The sequence below is a fragment of the Heliangelus exortis genome, chromosome 2, assembly GCF_036169615.1.
Source record: "Heliangelus exortis chromosome 2, bHelExo1.hap1, whole genome shotgun sequence".
NCBI classification, from domain to species: Eukaryota; Metazoa; Chordata; class Aves; order Apodiformes; family Trochilidae; genus Heliangelus; species Heliangelus exortis.
The window spans coordinates 53,750,018-53,767,084 of NC_092423.1; the positions used below are offsets into that span (position 1 = coordinate 53,750,018).

General features: G+C 43.7%; 1 protein-coding gene across 2 annotated transcripts in view; it reads left to right on the plus strand.

Moving 5' to 3' along the window:
• The first annotated feature begins 4,904 nt into the window (after window positions 1–4,904).
• The window catches only part of VOPP1 (VOPP1 WW domain binding protein), a 65,239-nt gene continuing 53,076 nt past the window's right edge, over window positions 4,905–17,067 (plus strand). Inside the window, exon 1 of one of the 2 annotated variants that reach the window (XM_071736203.1) lies at window positions 4,905–5,468. In XM_071736203.1, coding sequence (XP_071592304.1) covers window positions 5,418–5,468 — 51 coding nt within the window. In that variant the 5' untranslated portion in view covers window positions 4,905–5,417. Of the gene's footprint in view, window positions 5,469–5,496; window positions 5,888–17,067 lie in introns of those variants that run through there. The other variant, XM_071736202.1, reaches the window with a different exon arrangement.

The window sequence follows — 17,067 nt, forward strand, 5'->3', positions numbered from 1 at the left end:
GTTGTTCTTAGGGAGCCCAGTCAGGGTGGCTTATAGATAAACACCCCTAATTTCTTAGCATATCTGGTAAATATGTTAGATTTTCTTGAGAATGGTGCCTGAAGTGGCCATTGATCTCCAGTGTGATAGTATATAGTGACCATGACTACTACAGATTCCTCTCTGGAAGTCTCTGGATACAATTCAGTAAGCAGTCATTCTGTTTGAGTTCAGTGACTTTTATTTAATGCCAGTAGTTATAGAAAACTGAACTTTTCGTGTGCTTTGTATATATTATTGAAGATTTAGAAAATTAATATCTGGATGTATTAGAATACTAAACTACAAATTTGGTACATTTTTTTTTGACTGGTGCCACTCAGTTCACTAATATCCTCCCACACAAAAATTAAGTTGCACAAGACATAAGTATTTACATTACCATTTGAAGGAGGTCTACTGTGTCTGGATGACCTCTCTAAAGCTTCACCGACTTTTACTGAAGATATAACTATTGAAGATGGATGCACTGGGGGTAACATGTTGCTGAATTTGGATGAGATTATTAAAACTTGAGGAAGTCCTGAGTTGTATTTCCTCTAAAGTTGCATTTAAAGTCAGCCACTATGAGTAGTTATTAGTGCAAGTGATGAAAAAAAATACTTTTTATTCTGGGCAGCTGTCTTATAATTTAACTATTATTCTGCAAAGAGATTACTCCTTTGTGTAAACTGCTAGACAGTTAGAAATTACGGGCACGGTTTTTCAGAAAATGTCCCACACGTCTTAAAAGAGGTATAGGATCTTTAAAAAACCCCACCACTGATAAACAAAGTGCTTTGAACAAGATACGGAACTGAATACGATAAGAAATACGATATCATATTTGGCTTGGCTGGCTATTGCTGCATTCAGGAATACTTTCTTCTACCTATTTTTAAATGACTAATGCTAATGTAGTTTCTCAACAGATTATTTCGGAAGGCTGAAGCATTTACTAAATATTTTATGTAATTTAAAAGGACTTTATTTTACTTACTGACAAAGGCTATTGCCATTTACATAATTATGAAAAACCAAACTCAAAATGTGTTTGAAGTGATCCTGCACTTAAAATACAGAGTTTAGAAAACAAAGAAGAATTTGAGTAATTTTAAATAGAATATGTGAAGGAGCTAGTGGCATATTTCAATACACACAGAATAGTGAATGTAAATAATAATTGCAGAAAAACAAATGACAATACTGTATTTGTTTATAATAAAACTGTTACCTGCTCCACACACAGCCCTTGTGTAATCAAGTAGTTCTTGATGGTATCAGAACAATCTTTTCAATATAAACAAGAAATCACTCAATAAAAAGCAGTTCATAAGAGCTATATTCTGGGTTAATAAGAAATCGGGCCTACAAGATACACTCATGGACATGTACTTTAAAGTCCACCTCAGGAATTGTTGTACCTGCTATTCAATTTGAAAAAGAAATAGGTAGAGGAGTGGCAGTCTCCAAAATAACATAGGCTTTTGTGGTGCAGGAAATAAAGATGGCTGAGGAAAAGAAATATGCTAATATTAGCAGCTCCACTGAGAGAGTAACGGCAATATTATTGAGGAACACCTAAGAATCCATGGTGGACAGGGATATTGTGAATATTCCAGCTGCAGTGCTAGCCTCAATCAGCTAAAATAAAGCTTAATTAATGCTACTGCTCCTGGAACTATTATGTTTTTCAATATACAGATTTGATTCTATGCTCAGATTCTGGATGCTCTGAATATTAAGCTCTTTGAACACTCTATCTGAAGAAAGACTGGAATCTGAAGGAAGACAGGATGTGAAGGGGCTGGGATTTTTAGCTTGGGGACTTTGCCTCTGACAAAAGCCTTATCTCATTTCCCTGCTGTGCCGAACTGGCACAGTGTGTGTGCCCTACCCCACCTTGCTGGTGAGCTGCCACATGGATAGAAAGTGTTCATTTATTGCCTAGGCAAGCTCTAAAGGGCTTTGCTGCAACTTGCACTTTTGCTGAGAAAATGCCACATGCTGGGCTAAATTCATTTGTACTCTAACTCCATTAAAGCTAATGGGCTTTCCCCAGAGATGAAGATGGTTACTTGAAGTCAGAAGGAAAGAAGACATCACATAAGGAAGCTGGGATAAGACTGAAATTAAATCCAAACACATTTATTCCTGGGTCAGGAGTTGATTTGCCTTTTATCTTTTGGCCTGGAAAGAATTTCATAGCATAGGATATCCATAGCCCTATTTAGTCTGGATAATAAACCATGTACTGGCAAGCATATGCTTCATTTGGCATCCCTAAATGAGTCAGGATGTTTGGCTTCTCCATGAAGAGTCATCATGTCTCAGTGTGTCTTCAAAACGCTGTCTCCTAGGTCATGCCACACAGAAATAAGGGATGGAAAGGGAATTTAATTGTTAAAGCCCTATGTCTGACTCTGAAAACTGGCTTTTTCAAACTTCTATGAATTGGAGCCTTCTTGAAGGGATTTCTGACTTGGTATGTGAGACAACATGAGCTGATCTATCCTCAATGATACCCAATGTACAATTCTCTGTAACCCAGTTGCAAGAAAGCTTTACTTTTCAGCTCAGGCTATATATATAGACTTGTGTGTCTACTTGTCACAGTCAGTCTTCACTGATGGACAAAATGATGGCCATGACATCTTCTTGGGCATCTTCTAGCAAATTCAGAGATGTGAGTTTTCATCTGAAAAAGGTACCTCACATTTGCAGATTGGCTGGAATCAAACAAACAGAGGTATCAGAATCAGGGGTTATTCAGGAAGGACTTGTACAGGTTGCCTCTGAGTACACAATGTCACACAGTGTGTGGGACTTTGTTAAAGTTTACCGTCACTTCTTACCTAAAGCACATGACCTGGGCCTGAGAGGACATATGGTTAATGGTGCCAGCTGGAAGCTGCCCCGAAACTCCCCCAAAAGTTCACTGCACGGAAATAATTACCACCTGATGACATTTTGCTGAGCAACTTGGCATCAGGAGATGGCAATTTTCTTCCTTGAACATCATGACAATAAGGAAGTGCTGAACAAAGGAACTGTGTGTTGCAAGGATGTGCTATTTGTTTTTACATAGCCAGCCCACAAAAGGATGGTGAGAGGGTAACACGTCCTTCGAACCTGCTGCTGGGAAATACCTGTTTCAGAGGGAAACAGAAGGTAGGAGAGGTTCCCTCTTTATCTATTTTGATACTCTCTAAATGACTAAGTAGCCTTCCTATAGAGCAGAGGCAGGAGACCTGCATACACTCTGCTCCCCCTTAAACTTGGAAGAAGAGTTGTACTTCCCTCCAAGTAAACCAATTGCCATATCCAGTTGCAGTGAGTGGAAAGATCTTGGAAAAAAGGCTCAGAGCATCAGGACAAGGTGGATATGAAGGAAACACCAGGGTATAACTACACTAGGCCACTGTCACAGGGCTCACTGCTGGAGTTGGCAAGCACATCCACTCCGGTCTAGGAGTAGTCCTGAGACCTCTAGAAGATGATCCAGGGCTGTCACTAAGCACGCTGAGACAATGAAAGACCGGGGCAGGAACACAGCCTCTCTGAAGTGAAAAAAGCACACCCTGTAGGCAAGGGGCTCATCTCGCCCACAAAACTCCTGTTCCCACCCATGAGGCTGACCATCACAAAACCACAGATCCAGAGAAAGGATTGGGTTGGAAGGGACCTTCAAAAGATCACCTAATCCAACCCCTGTGAATAGACAGGGGCATCTTTCATTAGATCAGGTTGCTATTGTTGTTATTTTTATTATTATTACTGTTGTTGTTAACAGGCTGAGGAAGTTGGGGTTGTTCAGCCTAGAGAGGAGGAGGCTACGAGATGAACTTAAAGCAACTTTCCAATATCTGAAGGGGGCCTACAAGAAAGCTGGAGTAGGGCTTCCTGGACAGGTGTGCAGCAAGAGGACAAGGGGCAATGGTTTAAAACTCAAAGAGGGGAAATCTAGGTTAGACATTAGGAAAAAATTCTTTCCTGTAAGGGTGGTGAGACACTGAACAGGTTGCCCATAGCAGTTGTGGCTGCCCTCTCCCTGAAGTGTTCAAGGCCAGGTTGCTTGAGCAAACTGTTTCTTGAGCAATCTGATGCAGTGGCAGGTGTCCTTGCCCATGCAGGGGAACTAGATAATCTTTAAGGTCCCTTCCAACCCTTAGCCATTCTATGATTCCATGATTCAAAGCCCTGTCCAACCTAGCATTGACATACCCAGGGATGGGGCATTCACAGTTCCTCTGGGCAAGATATTCCAATTTCTAATTACCCTCATTGTAAAAAATCCCTCCAGTATGCTAAGTCTAAATTCATCCTCTTTTAGTTTAAAGCCACTACTCCTTGACACATAAAAAGACACTCTCATGTTTCTTATAAGCCCCCTTTAAGTATTGAAAGGCTGCAATAAGGTCTCCCTGGAGCCCTGTGTTTTCCAAGCTGAACAACCCCAACTCTCTCATCCTTTCATCGTAGGAGAATAGCCCTCTGTCTATTTTTATGGCCTTCCTCTGGTCCTGCTCTCACAGGTACGCATCAGCCTTGTGCTGTGGAGCCCAGAGCGGGATGTTGCACTCAGGTGGGGTCTTCAAGACTAGAGCAGAAGACGAGGATCACCCCCCCTCCACCTACACTTGCCCTTATTGAACTCCACTGAGCCTATCTTGCTTTTCAGGCCCGGCACCTGAGGCACCCTTACCGGCTGGTCACCTGCCCCCGGAGAAGCTGCACAACCCCTCCCAGGGCCAGGTCACGGCTCTGCGGAGCCCGGGCCGATCAGCACGGCTGCCTGGGATGGGGGGGCTGTAGCTTTCTGAGGGGGTCGCCATAACGGCCGCTCCGCGCCGGACCAACGGTGCAGCCGTTCCCGGCCCTCCGGGGCAGGAGACGAGGCCGTTAGCGAGGCAGGAGAGGGGAGAGAAAGGGAGGAGAAGAAGCCTTTAGCGGGGCAGGGTGGGCTCGGTCCTCTCCCCGCCCTCAGCCGCGGTGTCGCCCGGCCTCTTTGTGCCGCCCTCCCTCAACCGCGCCGCGCTGCCCTCCGCCTCGCCTCGCCTCGCCGCGGCGCTGCCCGCCCGGCTCCGGCTGCCACCGCTGAGGGGGATCGGCGGGTCAATCCGCCTCCGCCCTGCTGCGGGGCTTCCCCGCCTCCGCCCCGCCCCGTTTCTCTGCCCCCGGCGCGGGCTTCTCACCGCCCCTTCCCCCGGGTTGACTGTCAGCACGCCCCGCTCGCTGCCCCCTGCCTCTCCGTGTCCCCGTTCCCCCGCAGCCCCCGGAGCTTCCCCCGCCGCTGGGCGCCGGGGATGGCGCCGCTGACTGCGCCCCTGCGCGCCTAAGGAGGCAGGGGCGAGCCCCCCGCCGTGGGAGGAGGAGGAGGAAGAAGAGGAGGAGGAGAGATGAACCGCTTCCAGCCCGGGGTCGCGCTGCTGCTCTCGCTGCTATGGGAGGTGAGGTGGGGCGGGGGGGAGCGCGGCTCTGCCTGCCTGCCTGCGGCACCTCCGAGAGCCCCGGGGCGGCGGGGGAAATGGGCCGTCGATCGCGATTTGGAGCTGCGCCGGCAACGGGAGGGAAGCTGGCAGCCTGTACCCATCTGGGGGGTGAGAGGTGGTGTTACAGTATGTATTTTGGGGTTAGTGTCTTTGCCGGAACGGGTTTGGGTCCACGAGCTGCCGGGCAGTGCACGGCCAGGAGTGAGCGAGAGCGGCGGAGCGGGGCCGGGCTGGACAAAACCCGGCTCTGCTGTCCAGAGAGGCTGCCGGGGGGGGCGGCTGCTCGCAGCGTCCTGGGTTGCTTTCGTTTTAATTTATATTGTGGGAGCAGAAAAGAGATCATCCGTCTTGTGCTGGCGCAGAGTGGCACGGGACATGTGAGTAGGGGTACAAGCTGTTGGATGCTCTCTTCCTTTTAAGCTGTCCGACTCTCTCCAAGGAGCAGGGGGCGTCAGCCTTTCCGTAAGGGTTAAGCGTGCATGTTTTGTTTCTATTTTAAGTACCCTTTTAAGTACCCTTGCGTGGACCAAATGTACATTGTGAGGTAGAGGTGAGGCGGCATCAGCGGCGTGGTTAAACTTCTCGGAAAGCCCGGGTAGCGCAGCTTTGATGGTTAAAACAAACAAGAAAAAAAAAATTGGATAACTAGGAGCTGACGTTAATTAGAGGGGGGATTTCTGCCACACAGTTATGTCACCGGGCTAGGAAACCAGGTCCTTTTTTTAAGCAGGCAGATCCATAGATGCTTTCTGGGGGCGAGCTGCCTCTTGCTCTTTGGGTTACCCTTGGGACTGAGGGCAGGCTTGGGGCATCGGTCGCCAGCCTGGGACAGGTTGGTGTCGGGCACGCATCCATGTGCCACTCCCCCGTGGCAGGTTGGCTGACGCGCTCCACTCATCGGCGGGACACGTGTGGTGGCAGCGTGCTGGGTGCTTCGGAAACGCCCCAGGGCTTCTCTTTGGTACGTCTCGACATTTATAAACCCAGAGGCAGTCTAGCTGAAGGTGTTGGAAGGGTGGAGAACGGTGTTACCTCTGTGCTGGAGCAGTTTACACAGAAAATGATTTTTTTTTTTTTTTTTTTTTTTTAAGAAAAACCCCCAAACATACCACCAAACCCATACATGGAAACCACAGTGCTGCCTGTGTAATTATTTTTTTACAGTAATGGATATAACTTACGAAAATTATGTTTACTATATGTTCATGCCACCTATGTAGATGAATGATTTCTGGTATGTTGCCCACAATGTCATCCAGCATTATCCCATTAAAACACTCAGATCAAAATCACCATTTAGTGTAAATAAAACTCTTTTTGAGTTAATTGGGCTGCATCTGGTTACTCTGTCTGTAAACCTGTCTCAGAGACTGGCCTACGATTGCTCCTTGGCTCTGCAGAAGCTCTTTGCCCAAATGGCAAAATGTCGATTTAATGAGATGGCATTGGCATTTCCCAGAGGGAATTGGCTCATCTGAGAATGTGAAAGGCTTCGGCCCTCCAGGATCTGTTTGATTAGATGCTTCTGCTCTCTTAATGCATATTTTGCTGAAAGAGATCCTGTGTGCCTGAAAAAAAGTAATTTGCATAAATTCTCTTTGGATGTAGCCCATGTTGCTGATATTTCAGCTTTTATACTGGTTTTAATTGTGGGGTTTTTTTTCCTTTTTCTTTTAATCTAGAATGTTTGTTTTGCCATCTGGTTTTGTGGATTTTTTTCTTTTTTGGAAGTACTTAGGATACCTTTTTCAATCAGATGCTATATAAACAAGAACTGTTACAGATTTTTTTTTTTTTTAAGTTGTACTTTGCAGGAGGAAAAGGCCCAGAAACAAAATGTTGGGGGTTTAAATAACAGAATGAAGACATCTGGTTGTTTAGCAAGCTTATGTTATTTGAAGCTGTCTTCCACAACAACTTCTATACTGGCTGTTATCCAAAATAGTATTGTTACAATTTATGAAATCTAGCTGCAGCTTTGACTTGATCTTAGTTAACATGTGACACAGCATGAGCCGAGGAATATATTTTTCATTCAGCTTTTTGAAAAAGGCTTTTACTGTTATCCAAATAATGGCAGGGTGAGAAAGTCATTTAGCCCTTCAGAGCAATTTGTTGTAGTTTAGTGATGTTTAAATTGCTTAAATTACACAAGATACTTGTCACAAGACATTCATATATTTTCTGTCTGTGTGTATTAAAAACCACTATCGATGAAAAGAATAAACTCTTTCACAGGTAAACTTCCAACAAATGCATGGTGGGTGCAGGCTTGGATGGGAGGAGTGTTTCTATATGGCTTTCAGGTTGAAGCCTGGTCAGTAGCTGACTGTGCCACGCTCCTGTGAGGAAGTGATGGTTTGCTGTTCCTGATGTAAGGGCAGAAGAGGGCCTGAGGGGCAGGGGAAGGTGCTTGCATGCAGTGATGGATGGTTTCATGAAGGTGGCTGAAGGCATTGCTACTGAAGCAGGATTTACAAGGATGAAATTGCTGCCTCTCAGTGCTAGGACAGGAGTCTTTTCTCTAGAACAGCCTGAGATAAGCTATTTACAGAAGCATGTTGACCACTGTGGTGGTAGGAAAAAGGGATTAATTCCAAGTTTAGTTGTTTGACAAGGGGTTTCCGCCTTAATCCCAAAGACTTTCCATAATGGAAAAAACCCCTCCATCCCCCGGACCTGGACCCAGGAAACTGCTCTGAGGCGACTTTGTTGTTAGTGGAGAAAAGCCAAACATGCCCTGAGTTTTGCTTACCACTTAGCAATGGTTAAACTGTTTAACATAGAAGCTAAAGTGAAGAGCTTTTAAATTGGATAACTTGGCAGGTAATTCTGGTTCTTGCAGGAAGAAATGAACTCTGTTGAAACTTCATCTGTCTTTTTCAAATCAGTTTGGCTACTTGAGGGTAGCAGTGTGTTATTAACCACAGTGCCTAAAAAGCTTTTTTTTTTTTTTTTTAACAAAACAATTTTTTTTTTTTTTTTTTTTTTTTTATAACCAGGAGCCTACATGTCTAGGAGACTTGTAGTACTGGGGCATGTGATTTTGACATTCACAAACAGCCAGTGGCCTTGCTTGGTAGCATGGGTCATGGTTCCCCTTGCAGGACTGTGTGTTGTCTAGTTTTCTGTGAGTAGATGGCTCTCAATTCTACAACAGACTATGAGGAGGTCCTTAAAATCATGTCTGTTAGGGCTATATATAAAGATTTTCTGCTTTTATTTCATCCAGCATCCTATGGGCTTTGGCCATCTGTGCTTAAATTTGACTTCAGTGAACAGTGTTGTCTTTGGGATGGGCAAAAAACCCTAAACAAGCAGCCTGCTCCTCCCTGCCCCCTCCTGAGCCCTTGGTGTTGATCTGAGCTTATTTTCAGCCTGAATAAGGGCACCACAGTATCTGTGTGGTTTGCTTCTCAGACTGAATGCTCACTTTCTCTTCTGCAAAGCTGCAGAAGTGCTGGGTGGAGGAGACCTGGTTGCTGAAGCTCAAGTTAGGGATGAGAAGGCTGAAAAACAGAGCTGTGTAAGCCTGGTAAAAGACCTTGCCTGTGTTGCAATGATATAAAGAAGGTATTGTATTGTAATTGCTGCTGGGTACCTTGCTGGCTTGTCTCAACTTTCAAAACTGTCAAAAAATTTTAGGTGCCTAAGCTCCTTGTTGGTCCATATGGTGTGTCCAGAGGAACCTTGAAACTAATGTAAGTGCCTGAATATTTAAGTCAAGCTTTTTAATGCTCTGTATTAAGATAAGCTGAGACCTGTGGTAGTCACTGAAGGTGGTGTGGTATTTGGGTGTGAATCTCACCATATAGATACATCCAATATGTATACAAAATTTAGATCAACGCTTCTGGAAATACTAGCATTGATATTTCTCCACACTCAGTTTCTCATCTCTAAAAATTATAAAGTGAACGCTGGTAGAAATACTGATAATTGGATGGTTGGAAAAATGCCATCAGTAGAGTCCTTTTGTTAATTTGTCAGATGAAAGATACTACAAAAGAGTCAAGTGTCTTTTTAAAAAGAACAAAAGGATGGACGTGTCATATGAGCATCAAAGTGTGTTAACTTAAAATAAAATTCAAACACTCCTGACAGTCTGTCATACAAGATTTGTTTAAATAAAAGCAAAATTTGCTAGTGCTTCTCAGTTGGAGAAGCTCTACTCTGCTCTGTGGAGCTTTTCAGTATTATTTTTGTAAGCAGACTTCAGCATAGCAGATTTTAGTAAAAAAGAGAAACCTACAATCTCTGTCTTTCCTGAAGAGGTTTTGGTGTTGGTTTTTTGTATTTGTTTTGTTTCTTTTTAAATCCTTGTTGGAACAAGCACATTAACATAGGCAAAACCATCAGTTTGAAATTAAAAACCCAACACATTTTGATCATAGTAGGCACATGCAGAGTTCAAGAAAGTGTGTGGATTATGCACAACCACCCCCATGCCCCTGTTTTTTATATTGTTTTCTATCCATTAGCTATCAAGTTTTTCTTTATATGTGTTATAGGAGTGTATGTACCCTTGAATGGACAAATGTGCATACACACTGGGGTTGTTGTCTCTGTAATATCCCTGTCTGTGGAAGCCCACTGATGGTGTCCTGTTGATGTTTTAACTCTTATTGGGTGGTCATCAGTGGGTGGTGAGAGGAATAATCCTTTACAAACTGATGGAGAGAAATCTGTCCCCAAAATTTTGCTGTTAGTGTAGGTGTGTCCCCTACCATTCTCTTGATTGTTTCTTTTATTTACAGAGGGGTTTAGGAGCTTTAACAATTTTTTTTTTTCCCTTACAGCGGGTTGGAAAGCATCTATTGCATTGCTGTGTGAAGGAAGGAAAGAGCTTACTTACGATTTATAGTTTGGAGATCTAACTGGTGCTGGCAAGCTTTCCCTGCCTCTTGACAGCAGTGAGATGGGCTGTGGTTTCCAGGCAGGAGGTCTGAGCTTGCCTGCTTTTTTCACTTTGTTCCTGCTGAGAGGGAGATGGATTGGTGTTCACTGCAGGAAAGGAATGGTGGCCAAGTGCCATTTGCATCCTTTAAGGGGAGGTGCAAATAGCTATGTTTTGGGGTTTGTTTTGGGCTTGTTTTCCCTTTTCTTTTTCATCAGAAGAAGCCTCTGTAAAACCTGTTTATATTTTTTATACCAGTCAAAAATGGCACCTTCCATTATGCTTTCTCTATAAAAGGGAAGTCCTCTGACTCTCTATTTATATTGCTACTTCCCACTCAGCTGATGCAGCTGTCTGGAAGGATATCTGTGTTAAACTTGACCAAAACAAGCCTTTAGACTTCAGCTGCTCTTTGAACATGGATTTCGCTAAAATTGGTGAAAAAAGGCTCAATGGAAACTCTCTTTGGTTTAATGCAAATTTATTTTGGTTTACTCTGCTAAGAAGCAGCTTAGGAAAACTGGAATCCACATGCCCACATACAGATTTACTCTTTTCATCTCTGTAGGCTGAGTTTACAGACAGGAATATATTAATGCTTGATCTAATGCTTCAGAATTTAGAGTAAAAATTTCTTATTTCTTGTTCAGAGTAAGTGGCTACCAGTGTAGCCATGGAGGAATCTGATGAACCCACAGGTGCTATGGAAGTCTAATCCACCAAAAAGAGGATGGGAAAAAAATGATGATTTTTCCATTAGTTCTCCAGAGATTTGTGCAGTTCTAGCATCATGAAATGTGCTTCAAGGGAGAAGAGGGAACGTATGGCTTGTAGTGGGATTGCCCATTTCAGTAGCAGACTTGTTATTTTAGTATGTTAGATGTTGCCTAAGAGGACTTTCAGGAAAGACAATACTGCATTTGTAGTAAATAATAATAATAATAATAATAATAATACTAATACTAATAATAATATAAAAACCCTACAGACCCTTCTCATGCAATGCTAGAGGCAAAAACCACCCAAGTCTGTTTTTTCTTTTCCTCTGAAAGATGATGTTGATATGACTAATTTTTCCAGATGGTACCCTGTTGTTTTCCCATATTGCTTGCCAAGTGTCCATCAAGAACTTCTCAATCCACAGCTAATGATGTCCCCAGCCTTTGCTTTCTGTGGGGTAGGAGGGAGTCATGGCTGGAAGCCATACCTCTGGGGAAGGTTCACCATCAGATGCAGTGTGGGAGGGGACTGTTTTCCTCAAGCCCAGCTGATGGGTAACTGTAAACACAGCGGTTTTCCAGCATGCTCTTCATTCTGTCTCTCTTGTTTGGAGGCCTGGAAGAAAAAAACCTGGCCTTTCATTGGAAGTAGCTGTGAAGAGATCGTGCAGCTAAGTAGCTGGCAGTAGTTTTGAGGGTGGATCCTCTTTCCTAGGTCTTGCACTGATGGAATTAGAGGTGAAGCTCATGGACTCTAAGTATGCAACCTATACCTTTCCAATTTATCTTTCCAATACACTAAGTTAAGGCTTGTACGTCTAATGTATTTTTATACCTTTCTAGTTACACACATTCCAGTCTGTTTGGGTCCTCCCTCATAGGTGGAAGAGTTGGAGTACCCTGAAATGAAATTATTGCAAGAGGAATGTGAGCATGTGGAAGGGTTGCAAGAGTCTCATAGACAGCAGACTGAATACCACAGGCAGTGTGTGTTTCAAGAGCCTTATGTTTGATGTGAGAGGAGTATTTTGCACATTGTCATCTTCTTGGGGTTCAGTGGTTCTGCCACTCAAGGAAAGGCAATGTTTTTGTAGACCTACGCTGCTTAGCTCATTGTTGGCAGCAGGGTATGTGCAGTGACTGGTGCCACCATGGGGTTAAGAGCTGGTACTGATCTGGAAGATGTAGTCCTCAAGAAATTAGATGCTTTCTTAGGGAATGTACACTAGCAGGGGAAAGAAAACAAAACAAAACAAAGGTGCTAATGGCTGTAGTAGCAAAGGCAGACCTTTGTTTTCATGGGACAATGAAATTCTCTTGAGTGTCCAGGCCTGAGTCTGTATTTCTTCCTTTCTGGACAGAAGACACACCTTACCTAGCCAAAGAAGTTTAGTTTGGTCTGGTTTTATAATAGTCCCTTTAGTGTAGACAAAACAGATTAAAATTCAAGTGCTTGTACTGCACTATGACTTCTATTTGGGTATAATGGTCTGATAACAGTGTAAGAGCCTCTACCTGGAGGATTGCCAAGGTGTAACCCTGTGTTTCAGCTCTCCCAGTTTTATTAAATCTCTTCACTGTAGTGGTTAGAAAACTTGCTAATATGGTGAATTCCTTTCTTTTTTCCCAGGGGTATGTATGAATGTGGAGAGTCGGTGGGAGTGCTTCTTGCTGAGGCAGGTGACTGTAAGGGCATTTCAGCCCTCAATGCAAGAACTGGGCAAGGATGAAGTCAAGCAAGTGTTTTTCTTTCATTTCTGTTCCTGGGAAGGGGAAAAATGTATTGCTCATCACTAGAGATAATTATCTTCATGCTGGTGTAAGTGAGATCTGGGAATTCACTGCTGGCTCTCTTGCAATGTGAGCTCCCAGCTCAGGGCCCTACTTCCTTACCAGATTTGGAACTGTGTGTTCTACCTGGTACAAGAAGGGTAATGAGTGTAGAAGTCCACTTTAATTTGTTTAAATGCCATTATGTTTGGAAGGATTTCTGTCCAAAACAGAACAGGAAACTTTCCTCTCTGCTTTCAAATGTTCAGCCAGTTGTCTAACACCCCCCCCGCCCCCCCAAAAAAAAAGGGGGGGAGGATGGGTGTGTGAGAAGTTTTGGAAGCTGCTTTTACATGCTTTGTTTTATTTTTAAGGCTGACATGAGCTGCTTCTATCTTGAGTGCTGCCTTGTCTATCCCAAAAGTTATCCCTAATGAGAATCATGTTTTTCAATCGTTTGAGCAGCAATAGTGCTGAGGATGCCTGCTGGTCCCAAGCTATCAGCAGTGCTGTCATAATGGGCACTAAAGTGTGCACTGAGGTTTGCATGAGGAACCCTGATTCTGCTCTGATCTGTTTTTTTGATGACATCTTCCATCTGTGATACAGTAGTAATAATAGCACATAGGATTGGGTTAAACTTCTTCAGAACTGGGTCATCCAATAGTTTGAGATAGTGTAAGGTAATGTTAAGCCACTTCATTATCTTTTTCAGTAGCTGAAACAATAGCAGCCCTGTTCCCACACTTGTGCACATATCCTTGCATTAAGTGTATTGTGCCACCTATGCTAAGGCTGGGGGTTTGACTGCATTTAGCTATGCAAAATCTGTATTTCTAGGGAAAATAGGGAGCAGAGAATATGGTAAGTGCCAGATAATGGCCAAATACTATTGTATAACCTTGAGAAAAAAATTAAGGCAGATGCCTTTGAATTTGTGTGTCAGTTGGAAGAGGTGAATTTAGGTAAAAAAATGTTAAATTTGTTTTGTATTCTGTTCATTTGGTATTCATAGAACTCGAAGTCTCAACATGGTAATAGAAAAGCATCCCAGGATCTGCAGGTGATTTGTGGATCTTGCATTTTCTGAATTCCAGGACTTAAATTGTGCTTCTCACTTACCACAGGTTAAGCTTTTGATGCTGACTTCTTAAAGCCCTGGGTGAACATTAGTAAACTGTCTCCCTACACCACATATGTGGCAATTGTCTGTGTAGACACCTGCAGTGTTCCTTCCTAGAAGGCATCTGATGAGATCCTAAAAATGCTGTAGGATATGCCTAAAATTGTTGGGGTATGCCTAAGACCTTCTGGTAGCTGAAAGTTCCCCGAGTAGCTACACTGACCTATGATGTTGGCTCACTGTGTGGGTGCCCATCACAGCGTGTCCTAGGGCAACTCATTGTGGTTGCAGTGTCACCCAGCTTTCCTTGTGCATGGAAGTCACAGGCATGGCAGTGGCACAAAGCCAGGAGCATTTGGATTAAGCTTGTTTTAATTCTGTAGTAATCCTGACCTCCTATTTTTACTAAAGCCTTAATCCTGGGTCTGTCCAAGGCCCACTAAAAGTCAGCAGAGACATTTCACTTCCTTCCAATGAGCGCTGGGTCAGGACACCTGGAGAGTGCTGTGCAGCTTCAGCTTTGTCAGTCTCAACCAAGTAGAGGTTCAGGTTATCCACACATCTTCTGGATGATGATGCAGCATGGGTAAGGATGCTCGTGCCTTCCCTGAGTAGCAGACACACATTTATACATTGCTGCTTCTGAAAAACTCTATCATCTTGAGTTGGCTCTTGCTGTTGCTCATCCATGCACCTGCATCTACCTGCACATCCATGCAGCTTTCTGTGGGGAAGAAGCTCCTTCAGCTGGCTGCGGTCACCCTCCATGTTGCATAAGGAGAAGAACATCATAGTGATTATATAAAAGAGATTATGTAACGGGATAATTTGGTAATCGCCTCTCCAGTGAATGCTAAGAATAGCTTGCAAATATACATTTATTCCTGTGATAGCCATCTGCAGTGACTAAGTGCTGGAAACTGTGGGTGCCAGGCCATGGCATGGTGTGAAATACTTGGCACCTGCTGTGTGTGTGTTTGCACTGAGGTGCCCCAGCTCCACAAACCCTTGTGCTGCTCTGGCAGGACACGTCAGCTCCTCTTCCCCTTGCATGGTATGTCCTGCTAAGCAGGTACGGTCAAGATATAAAGCTGCTCTGACTGGAAGTTGTCCAGGCTCTCAATGAACGTGTGCTGGTTTATGATGGTGTGCAATGCACAGGCAGAGCAGACAATGGAGGAGGGGACATGTGTTGCTTCTCCATGAATCGGGGTCATATTTGCTTTCTCTTGGTTCTCAGAGTATCTTTTTTTTTATTTGAGATTCCCACCCTCTCTGGGGTGTTTTGGTATGCTGGACAATTTCCAGGATCTTGGTGAGGAGCAAGGAGCCTCCTGGGCTTTGAGATTACTGAGACCCACGTGTGCTTCAGCTTGACTCCTACTTGTCTCTCTGCTGGTGGGTTTGTTCCTCACTTGCAGAAGGGAAGGTGACTCATGAAAAAAAACAGATGCAGCCAAAACCAGTGGGAGCTCCTGTAGTACTAAGTGAAGTCTTGAGGGAGAAACTGAGGAGTAGATGGGAGCTGTTCCTTGCAGTCTCTTAACCCAGAGAAGGTTGTATAGGGGTAAGCTAAGGATAGCTTGGGAGAAGGTAGAAAGAGGGTTAGAAGCTGCATCAGGGAGAAGAAATGAGCGAAAGCAGTTCTCTGAGCACTGGTGATTCATCTGGGAACATTCATCCTGGCTCTGAAAATTTTCCTGCAGTTCTTGGCTTGAATGCTGGAGTCTGGGTGGCTGCTGGGTCGTTTTCTGGGTTTAGTGTGGGTTTTGGGTTTTTTTTGGGTTTTTTTCGTGTTTGTTAGTTTGGTTTGGGTTTGATTTTGTTTGTTTGGGGTTTTGTTTTGTTTTGTTTACCCTGGCTTCTCCTATTCTTGCTTTTGTGGGTTTAATAGAGTTTCTACATTCCCCTGCCCTCGCTGTCCTGAAAGTGCAATTGCCACTTTTTGTCATTGCTCCAGCCACATCATCTTCTCCACCTTGAAGTGCTTTATTGGCTCCTCATCTCTTGTTACCTGAGGCTCAAGCTGCTTAATAACCCTATTTTCAACATGACACAATCTTTTCCGCACCTACAGTTCTGACCCGGTTCCTTCCACCTCCTGGCCTTGATCCTGACTCTAGTTCCACTTTTCTTGGGTTATGATGGTTTTCTTCTCTCTTTTGTACCTTATTGGTTTCATGATTTGCAGTAGTTTCCACTTCTTTGGGTATCCAGTCACCATTGTCTTTTAAAAATGCTTTAACTTTTACTGCATGCTGCTCTTCACTCTTTCAGTTCCATCTATGGCTTAGCCCTGGCACATCCAACATGGACTGTGCCCATGAGTTCTTTACTTTCACAGGTTTGCAGAAGGAAAGGTGCTTAAAAGTGACCTGGAACATTTCTCACATGTTGCAGTTAGGTGTTGGGTACAGATTTAAAAAATATAATTAAAAATAATTTTTTACTTGGGAAAAAATATATTCCATCTTGTCCCTTTTGCCTGACTATCTGCTTCCTTGCATGCTTTTTATCCTTTTTGCATGTTAGGTTAGAGATTTGAGGGTCCAGCTTGCTGCTTCTCTCTACAATTCCCTTTGCAGCTTGAGTGAATCCTTGTTACAGCAGGATGCCCTATGTACAGACCCTTTGTACTCTTTTAAGTAGGGGAATGTTCTTAATAAATGTGTTTTTTGCATAACAAAGGTGGAAAGTAGGAAGGGGAGGCTGCATGTGCAGCTGGTACACTTTCTGTGAACTGTAGAGCCTATGGGCAGGCACAGGATATAGGTGATGTGAAATTATTGTGATGCTGTGTAAATTCTCAGGTGTTAAATGGACCTAATTTTTTAATCTCAAACTACACATCTGGAAAAAGTTGAGTTAATTTCAGAGTTTTTGTGCAAGGGTATGTAAAGATGCATGAAAGGTGTAGTGGGAGAACATGGAACTGTACGTGAAATCTGTTTAATTTGCAACTATGTACATTAAGAGTAATCCTAATGGGACTGATAGGCAAGTGTGAAGTTGTTAAAAGAGGAGGACTGCATTCATGTACTGTATGAT